This window comes from Salminus brasiliensis, chromosome 9 (genome assembly GCF_030463535.1).
Source record: "Salminus brasiliensis chromosome 9, fSalBra1.hap2, whole genome shotgun sequence".
Lineage (NCBI taxonomy): Eukaryota > Metazoa > Chordata > Actinopteri > Characiformes > Bryconidae > Salminus > Salminus brasiliensis.
Genome location: NC_132886.1, coordinates 8,209,152 through 8,235,574, shown reverse-complemented (window position 1 = coordinate 8,235,574; position 26,423 = coordinate 8,209,152). Strand labels below are relative to the sequence as shown.

The following is a 26,423-nucleotide window of genomic DNA, read 5'->3' as shown; positions in this document are numbered from 1 at the left end:
AAATAGTATTCAGTAACAGCTATGAACTGTTCAGTATCTACAAAATAGTATTCAGTAACAGCTATAAACTGTTCAGTATCTACTATAAAATATTCTGTAACAGCTATGAACTGTTCCGTATCTACTATAAATTATTCAGTAACAGGTATGAGCTGTTCAATATCTACTATGAAGTATTCAGTAACAGCTAATAACTGTTTAGTATCTACTACAATGTATTCCATTTTAGCTTTGAACTGTTCAGTATCGACTATAAAGTTTTCAGTAACAGCTATGAACTGTTCAATATCTACAAAATAGTATTCAGTAACAGCTATGAACTTTTCAGTATCTACTATAAAATATAATAATAAGTATTCACTATGCCACTAATACATGAATCAGTTCCACTGCAGTAGGAGACATTCATACAAAAAGAGAAATCAGAAATCAAAAAGTTTCATGCCAACTTTTGAGGAACCTTGAGGAACTTCAGATTTGGTCCCTTTGACCCCCCCCCCCAACCTTCCCTTAGTCACCAGCATTGTATATAGTGCTTCCCACATGGCAGCAAAGTGAGTGGACTATGACTAAGCAGACAGATGTCTTTAATGACACACTCTAAGGCTCTAAGGGACATGCTCTCCTGTCATTGTCCACAGGTGCAGTGACCGCATATTCAAGACACTCTCCTCTAAACAAACTGGGCGTAAGCTGACGTTTCCCAGCCGTCAGAGCATGAGGTTCTGTAGTGAAGGACAATGCGTGTTTGAATGAATTAGACGCCAACCACCTTTAGAAAGAATGGGAGCTGTTTGGTGGCACAGGGGATGCTTCTTCAATCACATTACACAACTGCATTTGCCTTACAAGCTCTGTGTGTGAATGCACATGAATCATCCTCATTTCTGTGTCACTGAAAGCACAACAAGGGGAGACAGATCCACCTCTGTGGATAGTTTGGCCAGGATATGGCTGTTTGGCATGAGCTAAGAGAAGACAGTAGCAGCCAAAGGGACTGAAAAGGCCACCTACCTGAGACAGCGCTTAATGTAGGACAGCTGCATACGGGCCACACACTAGCACACTAGCTTTATAAATAATCACACACACACACACACAAGCTAATCCCATTCTATATTTATTTCTGTAGTGAGATGTGAGTGTAGTTAACCCCTAACTCCCCAGTTAACCCACTGATAGAGCTGCATGACTCAGACAGGCCTGCTTTTAATATTTTGCCATTTTAGCACTGGCTTTCTTACTGCCACACCACCTATGTGCTCCACATCCACCCTTTTCACAGCTGAAACTGACAGTGGTCCAGTGCTAAGCTGAGCTACAAGGTGTCGCCATGTGAGGCGCCGATCACACAAGCAGCTGTTCACTCTCAGAAACTCATCTTCCGATGCTGTTGTGGATCTGAGTGTATCAGACCTCTTCCTGTACCAGACCTTCTTATTTCCCTTCAGTTTCCAAGAGCGTTTTGATGGTGTAGGACAGAGTTTATCAACCCTGGTCCTGGAGGCACCCTGGCCTGCATATTTTATACAGACAAAGTGGGTTTTGGACATTTTAATTGTTAGCATTAATTAATTTTCAAAGCTTCATTTACTTAAATTACTACTAATTAGCTGTAAGTTGTTAACCAATGACTTCCCTACATTTTTCCCTTTCATTTAATACAACATACTGCTTACCTTTGCCCCATTTGAGATCACTTAACTTGGCTGTACCATTTCAGGTTATTTCCTAGAATTAAAGTGCAATGGGGGTGTTCTAAAACTTTTGACTGGTAGTGTAGTTCCTTGAAATTAAATTTTGAGAATTGAGAATTGAGAATTTCATTGATAGCCCAAAACATCTGCAAAAATCAGTGGTTGAGATGTAAACAGAGACATTCAGGTTGGTTTAGTGTGAAATGGTTCATTGTGGAGAAACTTTATTTATAAATTTCTATTTATAGAAATTTTATTTAAATCAACCAAGGAACCTATTGCTGAGTTATGATATGAAATAACTGAATTAATGGAGCCCCTCCTCCCTAATCTAACATGATATAAATACCATCTCTACCTTGTTCACGTGTCCTCCCTCCTAAACCTGTCATCAATCATTCCTGGCTTTACATATAAAACGTAGGGGCTGGCTTCCTACCAAGGCAGAAGACACCTGAACTCCAGCCTAAACGTTCTCCCCCCATCTCTTACAGAACTAGCAGACTCCATCTGTCTTCTGGGTTCTCATATGTGATGTTGTAGATGACAAACTAGCTGCAACACTATAAGAAGGCGACTTCTGTGGGGACTATTTTGCCTTACAACACCTGTACATCTCCACCCTGAAGAGGTTTTAGAAGCACTAAACTCTTCAAACGTTCACCATTCACCACCATTGTATGTTTCTCTAGAGAAGAGCTGCTCAAGCCTGGTCCTATGGATCTACCACCCTGAAGAGTTCAGATCCAGCACAGCTGACTCTAATGTTCAGGTGCTCTTGAAGGTCTTCATTATCTGGATCAGGTGTGTTAGATTCAGGGTGGAGCTAAACTCTGCAGGGTGGTAGATCTCCAGGACCAGGATTGAACAGCCCACATTTCACACCAAACCACCACTATCAATTCATCTCTAAATGAATATTTATACAGTCATACTGTTCACAGAGGAAGTGCAAAGCGAATCTATCTGAGTAGCAATAAAATAAAAAAACAGCTAAAATTGAAACTCTCTTTAAGAAACTCCAGGAAGGGTCGTGAATGTGCTGAACTTTTATCGGCCCCTTCTCTTCAAAACTGGAATCAATAAAATAAACAAGAGTAACTCAGCTCCTCAGCCCTCGCTTGATCTCAGCTCAGTGTATCTTGTTCTTTGTCTCAGCTCAGGGTTCAAAACTAAAGAAATCACTGTAGGGAGAAAGAGATCATAAATAAAACAGGACTCAGCCTTCACTCCACCCTACCAGCTGCAAGAGTGAGAAAACAGATCATCCGAGAATGTGTTCTTAGTAGGAAGTATGAGTGCTGTGCCAAAGTGTTACTGAAGTGAAAGTGGAAGTATGGATTTATTTATTATGTCAAAAGTTACATTCTGCAAACACCTTGTATCTCCATTTTACCATTTGTTGACATAATGTGTATCTGGTAGTTTTCCTTTTTAATTTCATTTCATGATTAAAACACTATACTGACAAAAGTATTGGGACACCTACAAATGATACCTCCAAGAGCTTTTATGACATCCCATTCGAAACCCATAGGCATTCATATGGAATTGCCCCCCATGAGGCAGCAGAGCGGTCGAGACTTTTCTGCACTATGCTCTGAGCTCAGCACTCGGTAGACTGCATGGCTAGGGGCTTGATTTTATACACCTGTGGCAATGGGACTGAATGAAACACCCAAAATGAATGATTAAGAGATGTGTCTTTACAGATGTGGGCCAATGTAGTGTTAGGAGTCTTGCCCAAGGACTCTTATTAGTGTAGCGCAGCATAGTCACCCAGACTGGGAATCGAACCCTCCATCTACCACATGGTGTAATATCTAATTGGCAGATAGTGGTGTTATCTGGTGTTATCTGTTTCACCACACCAACCAATACCTTTGTCCATATAGTGTAGATCAATAAAAATAAGGCACTTGACTTGAAATAAAATCTTTTTCAATTGATTTCCATTAAAGGTTGAGAAGATTTTTTTCATTTAACTGCAAAGTTGATGTTTTGGGGATATACAAGAATATAAAAACTTGAATGAACACTTTCATTGTTAGGTGGTGTGTGATGTGGTACTTAATGGGTGATACTGGTCCTAACATGCACATTCATTAGCTATGTCAGTTTTGGGCCTCATTTTTTTAATGGAATTATAAACAGAGAAAAAGAAAGAACAGATAGGATTTGTAACATGTATTTACAATCTAAAAGTAAGAGTAAGGAGTATTTATTATTTAGTAATTATATTCCACTATATCTATAAGTATAAATAAGTATTTTCTACTTCTACCTACAAAACACATATAAAAAAAAAACGTTTAGTCTGGAATTACAGTCTTTCCCTAAACTGGGTATTAGCAAATACTTGGTGGGAAAACTTTAAAAAGATGACTGCATGACTTCTTAACACCTTGATATTTGGTTTAAAAGTGAAAGGTAAAAAAGCCATCTTTTTCAGGTCTAGAATAAATGTGCTACATTGGGCGGCGGTCCTTCATAACTTCAAGAGTAGTCCTCAAAAGCCATCATCACATCTTCTTCTTTCTATAATGTCAATATATAAAGTTTGAAGAGCAGGGTTATGTTTAGGAAGACCAATCTGTGGCTGTACCCAATATTCTCATCAAATTATTGTCTGGCTAAATTCATATAAATAGAACTATATGTGGTCTGAAGAAAACCACTTTGGGCTAAATTTGGACCAAATCAGACTAAACACAGCCCAATTTTCAACTTAAATAAAGTCCATGATATGCCAACCAGATATAGCCCAAACAATAACATCAATAATAACCTCTGGTGCTGAGTGGGTTGTTTTCGACATAGCATTTATTAAATTACTGCTGGAGTATTATTGGGTGACCCATATTTTCTGCATAAATTGACAGATGTTGCATCACTGAAAATGACAACTGCCCCTCATGTCCACTCTTGAACTGACTGTACAAGCATAGGTGTTATTGTTCTGAATATGAGTTTATGAATTTGAGTCTGGGACTAATTAACAGTGATCTCCCCCTTAGCTCTCTTTCCCTTTGGTAGTCACCAATGCAGACATGGACCATCTAAGCCATGGTTGATGTTAATATCTAGCCGGGCTGTGCAGAGTTAAAAGGTACAGCCTTCCTCTTTACTAACTCATTTTCAGAGCTGATGGACTGTGGTTTTAATTGATCACCAGTTATACAGATGCAAAACTCCACAGTACGTAGATTAGGGTTTCCTATTCTTCTATTGCTTTATTATGGATACGTAAAAAAAAAACCCACCTGCACCACCTGCAAGTCCTTCGCCCGCACAAGGCCCAGAGATGCAGTGGGACATTGGGCCGAACGCCAGAGCATCATCCAAACCATTCATAATGACAGTTTCATGAATATTTCCTATCCAGGTCACTGTGCAAATATAATATGTCAAAAATAGATCGTGAAATAGTTCTTAAGACTGCTCCCCTTTTGGAGAGAAAGCAAGGAGAGGGAGGGACTCAAACTGTGCACCAAAAAAAACGAGAAAAAAATGGTTACAAGAACATCCAACCCACTAAAGCTAAAAAGACAAAGACTGTAATGGTAGGAGAAATGTCCAAAACCAGCCTATTTGTTAATTTGCCTTTTCTATTTAAGCCAAATATGCAAATATCACCATAGTAATATCTTCACACCTCTAAATTCAGGCCCAATCCTGGCATTTGTGACAGACAAAAGCATACTAATGGCAATACTGCTGTCATTGAATTGGGCCTAGTAGCCTTAGCAGCATTTCATGCATTTTTCTACAACCAGTCAGAACCATCTGGAACCCTATATAGAAAGTGTCATGTTCCAGAGCTTCCAGAGAACAAGCATGGATATTCAACCACGTGTGATATTAGCTACTTACTTAATAACCACCTTTCAAAAAGTTATTGTAATCACTGAGGTCAAAAAGTACTGACAACTATGATCACATAACAGCCAATTTAGAGCCATGCAGCTTCCATTTGCATAAACAATGAAAGGTTCCTGGCATCTGGAGGACTACATTTTGCAGATTTTCCCCATTTCCTGCATAATTACATGGTTAAAATGTAAACAAAGTCACACAGACTGGTTTGGAGGGAAATGCTCCATTCTGGTGAAGCTTAGAGAATTGATTACTGTGGTAGTGAAAAATTAAAGGTCCTCCAAAGTCTTATTTTAGTGACTCCACAGAAGAACCATTTTTTGGTTCCATAAAGACCCACGTTTGCAAATAAGATGAGTGAGGTGAAAGAAGTGGATGTAAAGGTTCTTTACCAATTTAGAGGTTCTGCACATTAGCACTTATTTATTTATTTATTTATTTATTTATTTAAAGTTTTACCCAAGTATCCTTTCCCAATACTCAACCAATTACTCAACCCACTCGTCAGTACTCAGTACCCCCTATCACATGTAATACTCCTGACTCTGGGAGAGTGAGGAGTGACACATGCCTCCTCCGACACATGCACAACCAGCCAACGCCTCTTTTTATAACCTGCCACTGATGCTGGTGCAACCAAGGTGGTTGGAGGGAAGCGCTGGGTGCTCAGATCTTATCTATCAGATAGCAGATACCCGTGCCGACCAGCATCAACATTAAAGTTATGTGAGCAGAAAGAGTGAGTCATCAACCCAACTGGAGAGAGCAAGGCCAAGTGTGCTCTCTCAGGCTCTGGCTGCTGATGGCAGACAGCATGACCTGGGATTTCAACCAGTGATTCTCAGGGCAGCGCCTTCGTCCACCAGACCATTCAGAGCCCTCAGGCACCTTCATTTTTAGAAGCGTCTTATGTTAAGCAGTGTATGATTATGAACACTCTGATAGATTCCTTTGGCAACAGTTTTGTGAGTTTTGTGATCAGGTCTTGGCCTAAAACACTGTTTTTAAATATTCTTGGTGGCGGTGATCTCCTAGTGAAAACATTGGTCCACATTGGTCATTTTGTTTCATCGTCTTGTAAACAGCTCATAGCTACATTCCAACAAGTGTCATTTCAACATTACTGTAACCAATAAAAACTACAAAAAGGTCAAACATACTTTGATCACCCTGATCTACACCTAAACCTAATCTTAACCTAAACTTAACCTACACTTAAACCAAACATTAACCCTGATTCTTAACCTCGCCTTAACCACAGAGAAATGAGGAATCCTTTCTCCATTCATTTCAGTCCACTAACTTTTTTTTTCTAAGATGCAAAAAGTTCATAAGCAGCAGGATTTTCTTTCAACATGATCTCCCAGCACTGTCTTTTTTTTTGTTGTTGTTTTTGAATACATGCCAGATGGGTTATATTGTGTTGGTGTGTATTTTGCTCAACAGCGCCACCAGTGGACATTCAACCTATATGGAAATTCTAATGAATTTTAATGTTAATTTTACCACCAGTAAAATTATATATGAACTATAAAAGAAGAAGGGCTCACTGGTTCTTTTGAATGACTGAATTTGTAAACCCTGGTTCTTATTCTAAAGAATGTAAAAAAAAAAAAAAACAGTTAAAAAACACTATGAATAAATATCATGTACCACTTTATAGCAATACCTTTAGAAACAATGGGAAGAAATACACACACACACACACACACACGCACACACACACACACACACACACACATATATATAAATATATATATATATACATATATATATATATATATAATTTGCATCATGAAAGAAAAATAGTGGAAATTCCCTTTAATATGTTTGGTATTTTCCACTACTCTCCTTTTTTTTGTCCTGTGAATGTTTGAGCCAGCTCATTCATCCATCTGGCGGGTGTGTCAGTGTCATCTGTTACAATATAAATGAGTTCATTACACTTTCACATTTCCAAAAGGCCACCCCAGGCTCTCCTAGACAGCACAGGAAATCCCCTTAAAAAACAATAACAGCAGCCTCAGTAACAATATCAGGTGTGAAAGCTATTCATAGTAACCTTTAAAAGAAGTATGGTGATCGTTTGCACATTGAGTCTTCCTCGCTGCTCCTTTATGAACAGATGGGCCAGAGTGAGAGACAGTCACCTCCAAACAGCACAAATGGACTTTTTTGACTTTATTAGTATAAAACTGGTCTAGGTTTGGTTCAGTTTCGAGTTTGAGGTTCTAACCATCCACCTGGATTTCCATAGCGTTTCAGGCTCACACTTTTCTTCTGGTCCACTAGAAATGGTTTGTGGTGTTATGCATCAAAACCAGTCCGAATTTAGTCTTACATGTTTCTAACCTCAGGGTGGCACAGTGGAGTAGTAGGTGGTGTGTGTGCTGCACAGTGCCAGGGGCCTGGGCTTGTGGGTTCAATCCTTGCTCTGGTCTCTGTTTGTGAGGAGTTTGTATACTGTTAAAAGTAGAAGGGCCTTGAGGGACCTTTTGTTTGAAACTATGGGGGAACCTTCCTTAAAGACCCTTAAGATGTTCCTCCACAGTTTCAAATGGAAGAACCACCACAGGTTCCTCAAAGATCTCATACTTTTAACAGTGTATGTGTCCACATCCCAAAAACACATAGTACACTCTTAAAAATAGGTGCTACAAATGGTTCCTTGAGTGATACCATAGAAGAACCACTTTTGGCTGCAATAAGAACCATGTTTGGCGTGATGGACGAACATGAATTACATTCCTCAACTGTTGGAGGAGCAAAAAATAGCAATTCTCACATAATGAGGATTTAACTCTGATCTAGTTGCGACCCAATTGATGCGACCCTAATTAATTAGTAATTCTAACTAGTTTTTGAGTATGTAGTATATAATATAGATTAAAGTGTCACAGTTGAGTATAGTCAAATATCCATGATGCTTACTTAGAATCGGTCAGTTTGTAAATGTGTTGACAACCGATCCTGTGGTATCCCACAATGCAATGCGAAATGGGAAGGGACCAGCTACACATCTGAAAAAATTGTAAACAAAGGCGGATAAAAATTCAAGTGTAGTGGCAAAGGTGGCAGGATACCTTATGACGTCAGTTGGCATGGCAACCCTTCATCATTTCCTGCTGGTAGAAAACAGGACAGTAGGTTAATATTCTGTGTACTAACCAGCCTAACCTGCCCTATTAAGAGTAGTATATACTCTTTACCCTATAGTATTTGTGTGTATTTGGGATTGGGACGTAGCCATAGTCTAATATTCCGTGATAAGAGTGTCTCTGTTCTACTGGCACAGAACATGAGGCCTATCCTGAGGCTTTTTTAGGTAGTAGGGCTGCCTAATTTCCTAACAAACCCACCAAAAACAGTTTGGACACCAAAGTGATTCATAAGCCAGTCAAAGGCTGATTTATGTCTGATCCTGGCTGGATCATTTCTGAAATAATTGAACTGTGAAGAGGGCTCATCAAATCAGCAATTTTCCAGCACCAATACTCACCTCATTGTAAAGGGCTTCATTGGAATTAAGCACTTTTGGACTATTTGGCCCATGATTGGCCTCAGTATCTGGTGTGTACCTCTAACAGACTAACCAATGTACTAATTTCCTAGGGGGCTGAACGAGACCAAGGTGAAGCCGAACTCTGGTGTCTCTGAACATGATTAAATGTCCTCCAGCGCCGTGGCAGTGTAACTTAATATAGATTTGCTCAGATCTGATTTCCAACGCGCTCTGTTCTCCACATCCGATCCAGCCGTGCCGTGCAGTGGCGTGCCGTGAATGCACTTCATTACATAATAAACTCCCCACTAAAGCGAAAGATGTAATCCTAACCATTTTTGTTCATTTCTTTTTACAAACATTTCGATCTCAACACTAGTTTCCATGGCAACTGAACCCACTTGAATTTCTGCAAAAGAGTTGTTGCACAATAGAGCGAGCTCTCCCACAGAAAGCCTGTTCGGTTCTGTCCCCAGGGCAAATTCTGCTCGAGCAAGCAATGTCAAGGCTTCTGTCCTGGTCCAGCCAGACGGGCTCGGACAAAGGAGCAAAGCAGCTAACAAAAGGCTGCGTTTCTCAGCTGTGAGGCGGCCATTCTCAGCAAGGAATGTGGATGCAGTCTGAATGCTGGGCTTCTGTACATCAGCGCTTGTGGCCTTCAGCCCATTGTCTCAATGGATCCTTAAACCCTCAGCCTCAAAGCGATAGTCTGGGGGTAAAAGTGTTTTTCTGTTAATTAGGTTTTCTAAATTTGTTTTGAATAGCGGGAATAGAATAATGATTGAATTATAAAACATTTCATACTTTTATTATAATAATGTATCTATTCAGAAATGTCAGTTTATGGCATGCAGTTAATAATGACTATTTTCCAGAATGGACTGCTTCAATGTCAAAGGTTCTGGTAATTACGGTCTCCAGAAAGATAATTACTTTATGTTGTAATTGTGTAAATCAGATGTTTCTAAGGTGGCTTTTAAAAAGTTTACTTTAGGCCAAGGTGTAAGTTATTTTTAGAATACCAGGGGTCTTCTATTCCTGCACTAACCTGCCAAACGTGCCCTATTAAGCTTCATATACAGTCGTTACCCTATAGTATCAGTGTGCCTTTGGGATTGGGACACAGCCGTAGTCTAATATTATGGGACAAGAGTGTCTCTGTTCTACCGGCACCTCTACCCTAAGGCTGTCTAGGTAGTGGGCCGCCTATTCTCCTAACTTGCCCATGAAAAAAGTCCAGGTAGGACTCCAGACCCACCATGACTCTGACCATTAAGAAAAACACCTGGAGTCATCATTGTGGTCTCTTGGTTGAGGGCCTTGTTCAAGGGCCCAACTGTATTAAACCACAACCCATCATCAACAACCCCTGAGATAATTGCAACAGTGGCATTTATGGCCTGTGGACCAAGAACCAAGAAAATGCATAAGAAAATAGCTGGACGGACAGAAGGATGGTTATCGCTATCATTGAAATGACCTAGACCACATCATCTTTACCACCTATTTATTGTTTCTAAACAGTACCATGGTGACACGGTGGTGCATTTGGTACTGTGTGAGCTGCACACCCAGGCCTGAGGTTGTGGCTGTGATCCTTGCTCCTGTCACTGTGGCTATGCTACATTGCTCCTAGGCGTGAGTGAATGAGTATGTGTAGTACCCAGTGTGATGTGCACTGTCCAGGGGGAGTCCTGTCCTGCCTTACTCCCAGTGATTCAAGGTAGCGTCTAGGCCCACTACAATCCTGACCAAGAAGAAGAAGAAGCGGAAAAGAAGAGTTTCTTCTCCATCTACTTCTGTTTTTTGACCAAAAAAGTAGTCAAAAGAAATAAAGTCACCTTTTTAAGGTTTACTTCAGGCCAAAAAAGCAGCAGACAAGAGCCTCAAAGAACCGTTTTTAATGGTTAAAACAGTTCTTTGCTTGGTTAAAGGTTTTTTCTCTGATTCTCAGAATCAGAAATATTTTATTGATTCCAGGAGGGAAATTGCTGTTGTTGCATTTGCAACCAATCATGTCAGATGTATATATAAAATAAATAAAAATCACTCTATAAAATGACTTTTAAAACTAAGAGAAAACAAAAATTTAAATATGTACATGTATATAAATTATATGAATATAGTAAATTGACAAAGTGGTAATACCTGTGATAATAACTATTAGAAATTATTGCACCAGAGTTATTGCACAAATATTAAATTGAATTACAATACTACTATCATTGCACATTGCAGAATAAAAGTATAAATTAAGTATTGCACAGATCATTTTGCAACTATGAAAGATGGATGGATGGAGTATTGCTTTAATTAAGGCCTAAAGCCTCAATTATGGCCTTTAAAGGTTACATTTAGGCCACTAAAGCAGCAGAATTTGTGTTTTAGAATAAGTGTAATTGATGACTTTTGGTATACCAGGGGTTCTTTAAAGATGCTTTGGCAAGAAGATCTTAGACTTTAGATTCTTGAACATGTTTGAATGGTTCTTCACCTGAAAGAACATTTTAATGGTTCTATATGGTTCCAAAAGGTCTTCCACCATGAAGTCTAAGAACCCTTTTAGTTGACCTATCATATAGAACCTTCTTTAATAAGAGTAATAAGCCACAGTGAGCGTTGTGGTCTGGGTAGCCACTTTTCTCTCATCTTTAGAAGCACTGACTGTGGCTGAAGTCACCTGGACCATACACCTTTCACAGCCTCAATCGCTGTGAGCCTGAAGGACATTTATGTAATTCCTGACAGGTTCTCACCTCAGCTTTGATGAGAGCGTTTTTTCCCCCAGTATTTTCTTTTGCTTTGTTACCTGGCAACACACTCTCTACTCCTGGTTACTCGCGATCAGGTCCAGGCCTAAACCGAGTCTTACATAAACGCGTGTCCTGCGCGGCACAGCGTTTCAAACAGCCCTCATGCCTTGAAACACTGTGAAGCGATAAATGCAGGTCATTTTCAGCATATTCTGAGCGAGATGAATCTCTCATACATTAGAGGGCTGTGTGCAAAGCATTGAAATGCACTTTGCCTGCCTTGGCAAGCACATTGATTTTCTCTGTTTCTTCCCACCCACATGCCCCTATACTCTTATGTGCGTTTTCTGAAAGCACTCATGGCTCCCAATCTGCATTCATAATTGCTTCCTGTGTTGGAGTGCTGGAGTGTGTATCCAGGCTATAGGTGCCTGGAGGGGCTTAAAAGAGACATAAATATATACACTTGAGATGTCGGTGTGTGTCAGAGTAATGGGAGTTGGGGGGGCAGGGTGCCTTCAGCAGCAAAATTACTCCTCATTGTCGGAGGAAGATGTGTGTGGAGCTGCTGAGATCACCTGCCATACGGGCGAAGCATAGGGCTAATCTGAAGAGCTGAGATAGCTGCTAGCTGCTAGACTTTCAAAGAATTGAAATAGAGAATGTGAAATGATGTGGAATTGTGTGTCACTAAAAGCTTTGGCGGACAACCACCATGGTTGGCAGATCTTGACATGAAGCAGGAAAGGGTGGTTGGCTTTTTGTACTAACCAACAGAGCCAGCAAATTCTGCTGCTCCATACGATACACTACAACCCAAACGGGATCTATAGCCCTAAAAAGGGTTGTTTGTCTTTTGGTGTAATATAGAACCATTTTAAAGAGGTTCTACATGCCATCTACAAAAGGTTTCCACAAATCGGAGGAACCCTTTAACCAGACAAAGAACCATTTAGGCATCCGAAGGGTTCTGGGGTTGTCAAGACTTGGTTTAAAGCCTTTACTAAAGAACCCATGAAGAACTTCACAAGCTATAGTCACCTGTTTTCACCTCATTAGCATTAGTCGAGCTAACTACGCCATCATGCTATTATTTTTTTCCCTGATAATAATATATAGTTATATTGACAACGTTACATATTAAATATAAATGTAACACAAGTCGATCATCTAGCAAAATGATCATTAAGAAAACAATAGCACTACAGTTTCCCTCTGCTAAGCTAACATCCAAACCCCATATTTCTTTGAGTGTTCAGTCCCAGTTTCGGTCAGTGGTGATAAGAGCGATACTTTCAGGTTCAGGTCACCATTGGGTCAGTTAGCCAGAAAGCATTATTTCCTATTTTTGGTCTCCGACTTCTCTTAAAGGGCCTTTGAGTCAATGGGTTTGAGGAAAACACATCCAAATGATCACAGATCGTGAGCAACTGTATGATGCTACAGACAGATCGGACAGAGATTAGGGTGGAATGTTCTTCCAAAGAACCTCATTGAAAGGCCTTTTTTTAAGGCAGAGTGCGGGTAACCATGTAATACACAACAACACTTCTCTTGTGTGTGTATATATGTATGTAATTGGGCTTGTATTTTTTTAAGGGCTAAGAATTGTAGGCAACATGTATCTTAAGGGCCAATATCATGGAAAAAATCTTTTTCCTTACTATAATGGTGATAAAGTGTGTAAACACTGGTTCAGCCCAAAATCCATTCAGATAATGCAGAACTGTAAGGGATTAAAAGAGGCTGGAAATGATTGAATTATGATTGAAGCTGCTTCAGTATGAAACTATTGAGAAACCTTCAAGAAAAGGTTTATTTTTAGAAGAAAATGGCTCCTTGAAGGTTCTTCAAAGCTCTGTGAGAGTGGATTTGGAGGTTCTTCAAGGATTCAAGGAGACTTTATTGTCATTTGCATTGCATGTGGTACATGGGGTGGAACAAAATTGAGATCTTAAGGTCCCAGTTACACCCAAAGAAATTATTAAATGAATAAAGCAATAATAATAATAAATATAGAATATAAGAGGGGTAGACATAAATAGGACAAGTGGGAAAGCAGAGAAAAAAATAGCAGCAATTTAATCACAATATGAGATGAAGTATCATAATACTTCAGTTTGAAACTATTGAGGAACCTCCAAAAGTTCCTCTAAGACCTCTTACTTTTAATAGTGTACTAGCTCAGAGAATTGTACAGTCTGACAGGTGTGGATAGATCATTGTATAATGTAGATTGATGAGAAGATGAATGAATTATGACTGAGATTGAGATTTTCTGCTCTGTAAATCCTCTGTAAAGACCCACAGCTATAGACCTAGACCACTGATCTCTATTTAAAGTCTTTACTGTACTGCCCAGTAACACGCTTGATCAGTTTCCAGGCCTTTACTACATTTACTGTACATACATTAGCAGGTAAAACGCATGTCTGGCTTCCCAGACACAGATTAAGTCTAAAACTAGACTAAAGGAGTTTTTTTTTTTTTTTGATGGTCCAAGAAACTAGCAGCGAATGAACTATTTAAGGAGCACTGTGCAGATATTTTACAGATTTATTGATTTAATATTGTGGATAATTGTTTTACTTGTACTTAGATTTTTTTCAATACTTAACTTGCTGCTGTTCTCCAGCAGATGTCACCAAAGTATCACAGCATTAGGATTGCAGTAACAGTGAAAAAACAGAATGGCCAAGGTAGTACTTGATCTAACCCCCTACAATAAGCTTCAGACAGGACTTTTGACAACTTTTCAGGAAAATCTTCTCTAGGAATTAAATAGATCATCACAAGCTGAACATTAAGCTCTGTACTGTTTCCATTACACAAGTAAAAGTATATACTTGTATGCAAACTTCATTAAACATAATAAGTAAAGGAATACAGAAAAGAAAACAGTGCAGGGAAGAGCCGTGCAGGCACCTTCCACTAGGCACCTTCCAGGTTAAATTTATATTAGATACTCAAAGAAAGGAGGGGGAAGCACTGATTAGAAATCATTCAGTGGATTTTAGTTTAGTCTTTAGGAGAAACTCAAACTGTTACAAGATCACAGGTTGAGTGTCGCACTGTTAAAAATAGAAGATCCTTGAGGAACTTTTGGAGGTTCTTCAATTAGAAACTGTGGAGGAACTCCTTAAGGTGCTGTGAGGAACATCTGAGGAACTTTTTTTTCTAAAAATCTTTTCTTGAAGGTTCCTCAAAGCCACATAATGGTGCTTTTGGGGGATCTTCAGTTTGAAACTATTGAGGAACCTTCCAGAAGGGGGTTTATTTTTAGAAGAAAGGGGTTCCTTGAAGGTTCCACAAAGCTCCGTAAGAGAGGATTTGGAGGTTTTTCAAGGATTCAGGTATTTAAAGACACTTTATTGTTATTTGCATCTCATGTGGTACATGGGGTGGAACAAAATTGAGATCTCAAGGTTCCAGTAACACCCAAAGAGCAATTATTAAATAAATAAAGCAATAATAATAATAAATATGGAATATAAGAGGGGTAGACATAAATAGGAGGGGGAAAGTGGGAAAGCAGAGGAATTAAAAAAATTAGCAGCAATTGAATCACAATATGAGATGAAGTATCATAATACTTCAGTTTGAAACTATTGAGGAACCTCCAAAAGTTCCTCTGAGATCTCATACTTTTAACAGTGTACTAGCTCAGAGAATTTTACAGTCTGGCAGGTGTGGATAGATCATTGTATAATGTAGATTGATGAGAAGATGACAACATCTAAAATAATGTTTTGTGACATTACTGCAATTGTGAGTTTCTTATCAATAAGTACACCAAAATATTGGGTACAGTGATACAGGATATATTGTCATACACCAATAGCATATGTACATCGATCTAGTATTAAGTAGGTCCCCTCGTGCTGACACAACAGATCTGACCATTGGAGGCATGGACTCCACAAGACCTCTAAAAGCCAAGACGTTTGCAGCAGATCCTTTATGTTCTGATAGTTGTGAGGTGAGGCCTCCATGGATCACATCAGTGAGCCTTAGGTGCCCATGACCCTGTCATCGGTTGTCCTTCCTTGAGGCCCTTTTGGTAGGTACTGACCACTGCATACCATGTAGATGTTCTGACATGTAGAAGTCGTCAGATTCTTGTGCTTGCCCATTTTCCTGCTTTTAACTGTTCACTTGCTGCCTAATGTGTAGATCCCATTCCTTAACAGATGTAGCCACTGTAGATAAAGATCATCAACATTGCTTGGTACTAATGATATGGCTGATCAGTCTGGACCCTCTATACCCGAATTCTAATCTGTTAATGCACATTACCCACATTGCGCATGTTGTAAATATGACCTTGTCTTGTGTTTTAGTCTATTGTCCATGCACTGTCCATACGACTGTTCCTTATCCTTTATTCAGTTCTTCATAACACCAGAGACGTTACCTCTGAGTGTTCCATTGCATTGTTGCATTGCATAGATAGATAGATAGATAGACAGACAGACAGACAGATACACAGATAGATAGATAGATAGATAGATAGATAGATAGATAGATAGATAGATAGATAGATAGATAGACAGACAGACAGACAGACAGATACACAGATAGATAGATAGATAGATAGATAGATAGATAGATAGATAGATAGATAGATAGATAGACAGACAGACAGATACACAGATAGATAGATAGATAGATAGATAGACAGATAGATAGATAGATAGATAGATATATATATATAGATAGATAGATAGATAGATAGAGATAGTGTTACTAGTGCAGATAAAAAAAAAAAACTATGATTACACATAAGACACTCAAACCTCATATGTCCTCCTACCTCTTCTGGACCTTCCGGAAGAGTTGAAGAGCCTGATGGCTCTCAGAACAAAAGATCTCCTGAGTCGAAAAGAGCAGCTCTGTGACAGCAACCTGTCACTGAACTGCTCTATAGGTCCATAATGATGGAGAGCAGTTTGTGAAGTGTCTCGTCTCTGCCACCTTAACACAGACAGACAGACAGATAGACAGACAGATAGACAGACAGATAGACAGACAGACAGATAGATAGACAGATAGATACAGATAGATGGACGGACGGACAGACAGAAAGACAGACAGACAGATAGATAGACAGAAAGACAGACAGACAGAGAGATGGCCGGCTAGACGGACAGACAGACAGACAGATAGACAGATAGACAGATAGACAGACAGACAGACAGACAGAGAGACAGACAGACAGACAGAGAGACGGACGGACGGACGGACGGACAGACGGACAGACAGAAAGACAGACAGACAGATAGATAGACAGACAGAGAGATGGCCGGCCAGACGGACAGACAGAAAGACAGACAGACAGATAGATAGACAGACAGAGAGATGGCCGGCCAGACGGACAGACAGATAGATAGTTAGATCGAGAAAGTACAGGAAAGTGATTTTGGAGCATTTGTATTGGTCCACTCATTAAATAAAAAAAAATTCCAGACTCACATTATGTCAAAAAATGAAAAGCAACAAAAATAGAGATACAAGCTTTTTGCAGGATGACAAAATAATTAAGACCAACATATAACAATGAATATGAATATGAATATATTTAATAATAGATATTCTCCCAGGTAGATTTGAATAACCACAATCTGTTCACTGTATCTGTTCACACAGTAACTCCTGTACAGAGTGCTATAAAGCTACGTTCACCCATCCCACTGCGCTGAGTTTCCTGTTCTAACACATCAGACTCATCAGATCCTTATCAAGCCATTCATGAGGTTGAAAGGGGTGTGATTTATACCAGCTGAACTCTGTGCCCTATACACACCTTCACTGGACAAGCAAACGTGTGTGTGTCAGAATGTGACCCTGCCCTCCAACACACACACACATATGCACGCACATTTGTATTTCTGCCTATATGGTGCATGGTGGTGCCATGAGCTCCTGCATACTGTATCTGGTGGTGTGAGGTGTTTGCTCTTCTATACGACTGTATATAAATAGTACGGTTCTATCTAGCATAGATATGACTTACTGTCTGAAGAGTTTAACAACTGTAAAAGTTCAATTACATCAAAGTTATCACAGGAAAATTGTATGAATATGCTGCCTGATGTCAGGAACAATGCTTTACAATAGTTAAGATAAATAGTTAAGTTGTCTAAATTAGCAACAAGAGGAACAATTGCCCCCCCAAGACCCCCCTCCCTCCAGATTTATTACTATTTGACCATCTCTTACATTACATACAGTTGTTTTACTTCCCAAATGAAGACTGCAGTTTACACCCTACATCCTACCCAACCAGAGGAGAAACTCTGACTCCCAGATAGGGATCAACCGGAGTCTTTTAATGATAGGGCCAACACTTAGACAGTTGCACCACCTGGGAGTCTCCTAAATTCAACAATTCAGTTTTTTACTAGTACACAGATTTTTATTAGTACCTCTAATATCCTTACAAAGCCAGGGCTAAACTAAAGAATCAAACTCCAGAAACCAAACACATCGTGGCTGATCTGCATTTGGGGTAACAGGTTGAAATTGTGCACATTTGATTTTATGTAAACTATCCCTCAACCTTAACCTCAACCTCAACCTTAACCAGAGTAACCAGTGATTTCAGATTTTTCGATGAGGCCTGGCTTTTCTGAGTTGGAGACGTGTAAAACAAAAATGTGTTTAATAGTATAACTTGGTTATGTGTTATTTATGTAGCAGCAACACAAACACTGCAGCACATGGGCGTACATTCTACCGATAGTTCCTACTTTACAACTTCACATAGCTTACAGTAATTGGAAATACACACTTAGAAATACACTAGAAAAGCATTTTCCCAGGGTGTTCATGTTCGAAACCACTTGAACAGAAATCACGTCATACTTATGAGCTCCAAAATCGTAAGTACGAACATCTGAGGTGGACTTAAAGGGATAGGACAGCATTGGACAGCTGCGCCAACCGGGAGTCCCCCAAATTTACTTACACAGATTTCACCAAATATGTCTTCTACACTAAAATAATCTACATTAAAATAATCTACATTTAAGATAGTGGGAAATAATAATAATAACAATCAATAATAATGATCATTAATAAATATAATAATTAAGTGGGGAAATCAATAATAATTTTTTTTTATTTTAGGTGAACTGTCCCTTAGGACCCCAACCTTTACCACAGTAACCAAGTACCCACACTTAGACAGTCGCACCACCTGGACGTTTCTTTAGGTTATACAGACTTCCATTTTTATCTTCATTATTCTCAAGCTGAGAAAAGTTAGTAAATTTGTTTTTAGGTGAACTGTACCTTAAACCCCAACCTTTCCCACAGTAACCAAGTACCCACACTTAGACAGTCGCACCACCTGGATGTTTTTTTTTTGGGTAACACAGGCTTGCATTTAATTTTTTTTAAGATGGAATATTGTGTAAATTTGATTTTAGGTGAACTGTCCCTTAAAACCCCAACCTTAACCACAGTGACCAAGGACCCTCACTTAGACAGTCGCACCACCTAGAGATTATTATTATTTTTTAGATTATTATTATTATTATTAGATTTTTTTATATTTATTATTTTTTCAGACTTCCATTTTTATCATCATTATTCTCAAGATTGTGTAATTTTAGGTGAACTGTCCCTGTAAACCCCAACATTAACCATAATCATCTTTTGCTGTCTTAGGTTATTCAATAGAATCTGCATTCATGTTCATGGTCCTCTCAAAGTGGCATAAACAAACACACACACACACACACACACACACACACACGCACACACGAGGTAAGGAGGAGCCCTCTCACAAGTACATCAGGCTATTGTGTGTGTGTGTGTGTGTGTGGAGAGAGACTAGAGGCTGAGCGCAGCTGCAATGGACTGGTTATGAGGATACAGGAGAAAGTGAAAATGGCGTGGAGCAGAAGACCCCCACCCTCCACGGCGGTGCTCCTTCTGTCGTGTTTACTTTGTCACGAAGTCAGCGCTCAGGTCTCAGTGAACGAGATTTCTGGATTCAGCCTCAGCCCACCCTACTTTAACCTGGCGGAGGGCTCGGCGATTACAGCCACTGCCACATGCGGAGAAGACCACCACTCCAGACCCAGATCAGACCTGTACTGCAAACTGGTCGGGGGACCCACTCTAGGAGTGCCGAGTCAGACTATCCAGGTAATGAGGCATGGGTGACTCTGACTTTCCCCTTCCACCAAGGAAGCCCCCTTCAGCGTAATGGTAAACTCTGTGGTCACTCCCAGAGCATCTTCTTAGCTGGTGGCTGGTGTTTTCTTGGGAAAGTGAAAGTCAGAGTCTTGAGGAAACATCTCAACCTGTTGCTGTTTCCTCAGGGAGTTGTGTGTCTGGCATAGTCTACGTCCTCAGGACCTCTGCTTAGACCTTAGACCTTAGACCTCTCACCTGGACTGGAACAGGTCTTGTAGAATAGCCTAAACCACTCCATGTCCAGTCTTGTGGAAAGCTCTGTGTCACAAGGTCTAGATCTCTTTAGAAGCATAGCCTAACTGGTTGCTGTTGCTTCTGTGGTGTTTTCACTAGAAACTTAAAGTCCTCTTGAGGAAACATCTCAACCTGTTGCTTTTACAGGTCAGTCCGTAGTTCCCAGGCCCTGGGGTATCCCTTCTCTACACATTCTAGGACCGGGATTGGTAACCACTGCTTTATGGAGCTAGGGAAGTCTAGGGAAAAGCTCCAAAGTGAAAGTTGTGAGCACCAGCAGTGCAGTACAGGTGATGTCACTGGTTTAACCGATGAGATTTCAACCTTAAAAAAGGTCTAAATGAACTCAGTAACATTATTATCATATCACGGTTATGTCTCAAGGAGACCTCTGAGCGGAACATCTCATGGCTTTTTAATGAGCAGCTTAGACCCTCAGTCTGACTCTTAACTCCTCGCAGCCACTAGCAGAGCTGGCCAGCAGCCTAAAACCATCAAGAATGGTCTAATGTTAGATTAGTGGAATAGTGGAGTAGAGCTAAAACGACTCGAGTAGAGGTTTTAAAAAGCAGATTAGACTAAAAACCAGTACCAAGTTTTCCTAATTAAACTAAAATAAACTTCTTAATACATCCAGCATCAGTCAGCAAAGATATTGAGGCTTGTTAGTATCTGTTCTTCTCTTTTTTAATGACTTTGACACGCTCTCTGTAATGAAATGTGCAGCTGGTCAGTGTTCTTAAAGTACTTAAATACTATGATATAGTATCATAAACAAATATTGTGTATTACGATATAAAGTATTGTAAGGTTGCCCAGTACAAATTTATCGTGCATATCTGGGATTTTTACATTATTGAGAATGGATTGCAGTATTAAGTGTTTTAAGTGTTTGTATTTTAAATGTTCATATTAATGGATGAGTCACACTCTGAATTAAAAATATGAATTTTCCTCATGCGAACTGCTGATCCATAAAAGTGTAAATATTAAACTGTGATTTTTTTTAATCAATTCGTGTTAATAAGTGAACAATGACAGGCGTAGGCCTCACTATGTGAATATATCGTCACTGTCATGCAAAAACCTTTTATCTCCATTTTTGCCATGTTGATCTAATGTGAATCTGGTTATTGTTTACATGTTTTCAAAATATATATCTAATATATATAAATATACTCTACACATCCAGCATCAGTCAGCAAAGGAAATGAGGCTTGTTGGTATCTGTTCTTCTCTTTTTTTAATGACTTTGGTTTAAAATCCAATGATAAACATAAAAATAAGGCAAAAACTATTGCAATTTTTAAAAAATTGTTAGCCACTTGTTTATGTACATCAGTGGAATAGTGGAGATATCTATCCAACATTAAGCTTGCAAAAAATCCCCAGTGTTAAATGAACACCAACACTGCTGACTTGTGTCTCTTGCAGTCCTCCCGTCCCTAGAAGGGTGAGGACAAGCACATGCCTCCTCTGATACATGTGAAGTCAACCACCCCCTCTTTTCAAACTGCCGTAAATGCAGGCCATGCCTGTAAACCATGCTAATATCCAGGGTAAAACATCTCCAAAGTTCTCCTCATGGAGTCTAGTGTTATTTAGAGTTCTCCTCAGATCAACACCTGGTTTTGGTGGTAAATCAGGGCTTAATGATGGTAGATCAGGTGAGCTGCTGCTGCTGCTGCTGCTGCTGCTGCTGCTGATGGAGTTGAACACATCCTCCACGATGTGCTGGCTGGACTGGGGGCATTCAGGAGAAACCTGGAATAGGGTTGCAGCGGCACACAACAAGAACCCCCAAGCTCCCAAAAAAATCTCTTTATCTCGTTTTAATTTGCTTACATCTTTGGGCTTGGCTACATCGTTTATGCTTGTGGAACTGCTGGGGGCTTTAAAGAAAACAAAAATCCAAAATGAAAAGCAGAAATGAGCTTCGGAGCCCAGTCCAGGCCTTAAACCAGGATGTAATTGGTCTTTGTTAACGACCATCAAAGCAAAGGAGGTTCTCTGATGTGAACATAGACTGGCTTGCTTTCACTGATGCTGAATACACACAGAGCCCTTATGCGCTGTGTTTGGATTTGCATTAGTCACCATTATATTCCCTGAATCATGTGTTGACATGGTGGTCACATGCTAGCCTTGATTGTGTGTCCTCTGCAGGGCTACATTCTGCTCTCTGAGAGTGCAGGGGTTAAATGACCCAATTATAGCACCTCAGCATTAAGTCACATGCGCCGCATTATAAGACATGGTCTGAAACCTGGCGTGTGATGGTCTGCGGGCTGCACGTGTGTGTGTGTGTGTGTAGCTCTGATCGCGTTTGTGTAGCATGCCTGGGTTCAAATCGAGTGTGTCCGACTGTAACACTTCTTTCAACTGCCCTTTTTCACTAATGTATGGCTACAGCTGGTGGCGGTGATAATGCATACCATTACATGTACTTACAGAGATGTTGGGTTGAGAAAGCACCTTGGTCTGGACTGCTTGCTTATTTACACTTTGTGCTGAAGTGGACTGTGACTTGATGTCTGGCATTGAGTGCTGAGATGAATAAGAACTGTGGGTGAAATATGTGAACAGTCCATCTAATAATCTCATGGCTTTTTAATGGGCAGCTTAGACCCTCAGTCTGACTCTTAACTCCTCGCACCACTAGCAGAGCTGGCCAGGAGCCTAAAACCATCATGAATTGTCTGATGTTGGATTAGATTAGATAATTATTTAATTACTTTGGTTTAAAATCCAATGATAAACATAAAAAATAAGGCAATTATAAAAAAAAAAAAAAAAAAAAAACCTAAGCTAAAAGCCAGTCCATTGTTTAGCTTCCATAGGGACAGGGAAGTCCTTAAAATATGGTCAAATTGCTACATAATGTTGCTTTCAGCAGATATTAGTCTCTCAGACTGATAGCAACAGGAAATGCTGAGTTTTTCAGAGTTCTCGCTGTCTGTGACTGTTAATAGACTGGCTAGTGTATTTAAAAAGCCTATGAAATATGGGCCCTTTAACCCCTATTTCATGGGCTTTTTAAATACACTAGCCAATGAACGCTGGTGCAGTGTGTACTTTATAATCTGGCAACTTCGCTATGATTTCTGAAGGCCATACAGCTGTTTATTCAAGGGTAATAAAAGCAAGATTTTATCTGATATGAGCACTCCTGCTCTGAGAACTGTTATGCATGGTTTTATAGAGGACTGTGTTTATACATACAGAGCCAGAAGTCTAAATATGAGTGTGAGAATCTGGGACTAAGACCTCTGTGGTCTCATTGCAGGGCCAATTCTGCGACCACTGCAACGCCAATGACCCCAATAAAGCTCACCCCGTGAGCAATGCCATCGATGGCACCGAGCGCTGGTGGCAGAGCCCTCCTCTCTCCAGAGGACTGAACTACAATGAGGTGAACGTCACTCTGGATTTGGGCCAGGTGAGTACTCCACTAGGACTATACTGTTGCCTTTTCCAGTCTTGATGAAAAATGAATGCTGTTTGTTTAGTAGTTGGAACCAAGTGACCAAGAAAAGGCGTGCGACTGCTTGGACATGGTATTAGAATTAGATTGAACCATATTTTAGGTGGTTGCTGTGGTGCTGCTAGGTGGTTCCTATGGTATCTCAGGTGCTTGCTATGATGTTGCAAAATGGTTGCTAGGCATTGCGCAACTATATTGTTATTTGCTGAACCTTTTGGAGATATTGACAATGTTCCATCTACACTGTTGGCAAAACCTAAGCATGCACCTGGGACACCATAGCACCCGCCTGGGATACCATAGCAACTGCCCAGCTCCACACTAGCAACCACTAAGCAGCGGCATAGCTACTATCTGAGACATGATAGCTACCGCCTAGGAGACCATAACAACTGCCTAGCCCCACACTAGCAACCACTAAGCAGCACTATAGCTACTATCTGAGACACCATAGCTACTGTCTGGGATACCAAATCAACTGCCTAGCCACACACTAGCAAGCACTAAGCTGCACCATGGCTACTATCTGAGACATCATAGCTCCCACCTGGGATATCATGGCAACTGCCTAGCAGCAACCACTTGCCACCACTAAGCAACACCACAGCAATTGCTGCAAATACCATAGCAAACACCTTGCCGCGCTAGCAACCGCTCAGCAACATCATAGTAACCATCTGGAATACCATAGCAAGCACCTAGCAACGCCATAGCAACCATATGAAATACCACATTAACCACCTTAGCAACCACCTGAAATATCATAGCAACCACTTAGTAGAAACAGTTTCATCTTGATGACCTTAGCAACAGTCTAGCAACTCCCTGGAAGTGGTGAACCTTTCCACGCTTCCTTTTCTAGTTTGTACTATAAATTTAAATGTACTATTCTTACTATTTTTCATATGTGAATTATAAACACACACACACACACACACACTAAAAGGTGTGAGCACTCATCTCAAAACGCCTCTTTTAGGTGTGACTCTTATTTAAGCAAAAACACACCCACGTTTTCTGTGCCATTGCAAGTGCGCATCGTTTAAAAGCTGTGTGAAATTGCCTGCCTTCCCGAGCTCGATCATGTTAGGATATAATCACTGCTGCCTGAGGTTTACAGGCTCACTCCACTTGCTTTGACATGTGAATCTATTTCAATCAAGTGTATGAAAAGCTTGGCTCATTGTGTGTGAAATTACACCTCATGCTCGGTGAACGGTAAAATACCTCTGAAGGCCAGAAAAAAAACGAATAAAGAAGGATTCCAGGATAAGGGATGCTAATCCCCCCTGGCTTTGGTGGGTGTTGATCCGTACTGAGACACGTTTTGTCTGTGGTCAGAGGTTGGCACCGAACAGAACCCCCTCAGGAGACCTATTTTTGTAGTGTGCAGTGTTATTCTCAGCCTTTGCCTCGTTTCTGAGTAGGATAGTTTCCCCCAGCCCAGGGGAATTGTGGGAAGCTCTTGGGCTGTAGCTACCATGCTCCTTCTTTTGGTGTCTCGAGAGGACGAGGCGTGTAAAAATAGAGAGATTGAGATTTTCACTGGGATATCCTTGAGGAAAGAAAAAGCCCAAAGCCGTACTGTAGTCGTGACATTGAAAGGGGTCATAACAGGATGAAGCCAAGAAATGTGAAGATATAGAGATGTCACTCCTGATTACAGTAACTGTTGACCGGCTATTTTGAGCAGCAGATTTAAATGATAAAAATGAACTTTAATAAACTTTAAAAACTAACAGCAACCTTTCAGAGATTCCCAAACACTTCAGGCTTGTAGTTTTAATATTGCTATAATTTACCAATAGTGTGATAATAGTGTGATAATCCCAGAAATGCATGTAATAACTTGCCGAGTAATATCATACAGGATTTTGACCATTAATGTAATACTATTTGTACCCATAATGCCATCTTATTACCTCACTGGGGATTTATTACATTTTAAGGTTGATTATTTGTATTATCTTATTATATTAATGGGTTAAGTTGTAAAGGTGGGTGATATGTAAAAGTATTACGTCATGATATATAAAGACAATTTCACAATATTTCACACTGAATTTTGAGATGCAGACAAAATGCACCAATAGCAACACATTCTTAGTAGCTACTATTCCTAAACACTCTCATGCTTAGAACAGAGATTTGTACTGAAAATGTGCTGCATCCAATTAAACAGGACTAATAACCCTCCCTGTAATGAAGTGTGCAGCTGGTCAGTGTTTTTGAAGCACTGAGGATATCTATGATATATTATCAAAAACAAATATTGTGTATTACGATCATTTTTTTGCAGTGATGTTTTTGAAGTGTTTGTATTTTAAAAGTTCATATTAATGGATGGGTCACTCTCTTCAATTAAAAACATGAATTTTCCTCATGCGAACTGCTGATCCATAAAAGTGTAAATATTAAACTATGATTTTTTTCAATCAATTTGTGTTAATAAGTAAACAATGACAGACGTAGGCCTCACTATGTGAATGTATCGTCACTGTCATGCAAAAACCTTGTATCTCCATTTTGCCATGTTGATGTAATGTGAATCTGGCAGTTATTGTTTACATGTTTTCAAAATTTCATGATACACTGTCCTACTCTACTCTACTTTACTCTACGCTATCCTACTCAACTCTACGCTACGCTACACTATTCCACTCTACTCTATG

At 39.9% G+C, this 26,423-nt stretch overlaps 1 protein-coding gene across 5 annotated transcripts in view; it reads left to right on the top strand.

Moving 5' to 3' along the window:
* Positions 1–19,654: 19,654 nt before the first annotated feature.
* Positions 19,655–26,423, top strand: part of LOC140561969 (laminin subunit alpha-3) — a 142,767-nt gene continuing 135,998 nt past the window's right edge. For all 5 annotated transcript variants that reach the window (XM_072687276.1, XM_072687275.1, XM_072687274.1 and 2 more), the window contains exons 1-2: positions 19,655–19,982; positions 23,554–23,706. In XM_072687276.1, the coding sequence (XP_072543377.1) occupies positions 19,698–19,982; positions 23,554–23,706 (438 nt within the window). In that variant the 5' untranslated portion in view covers positions 19,655–19,697. The remainder of the gene's footprint in view (positions 19,983–23,553; positions 23,707–26,423) is intronic.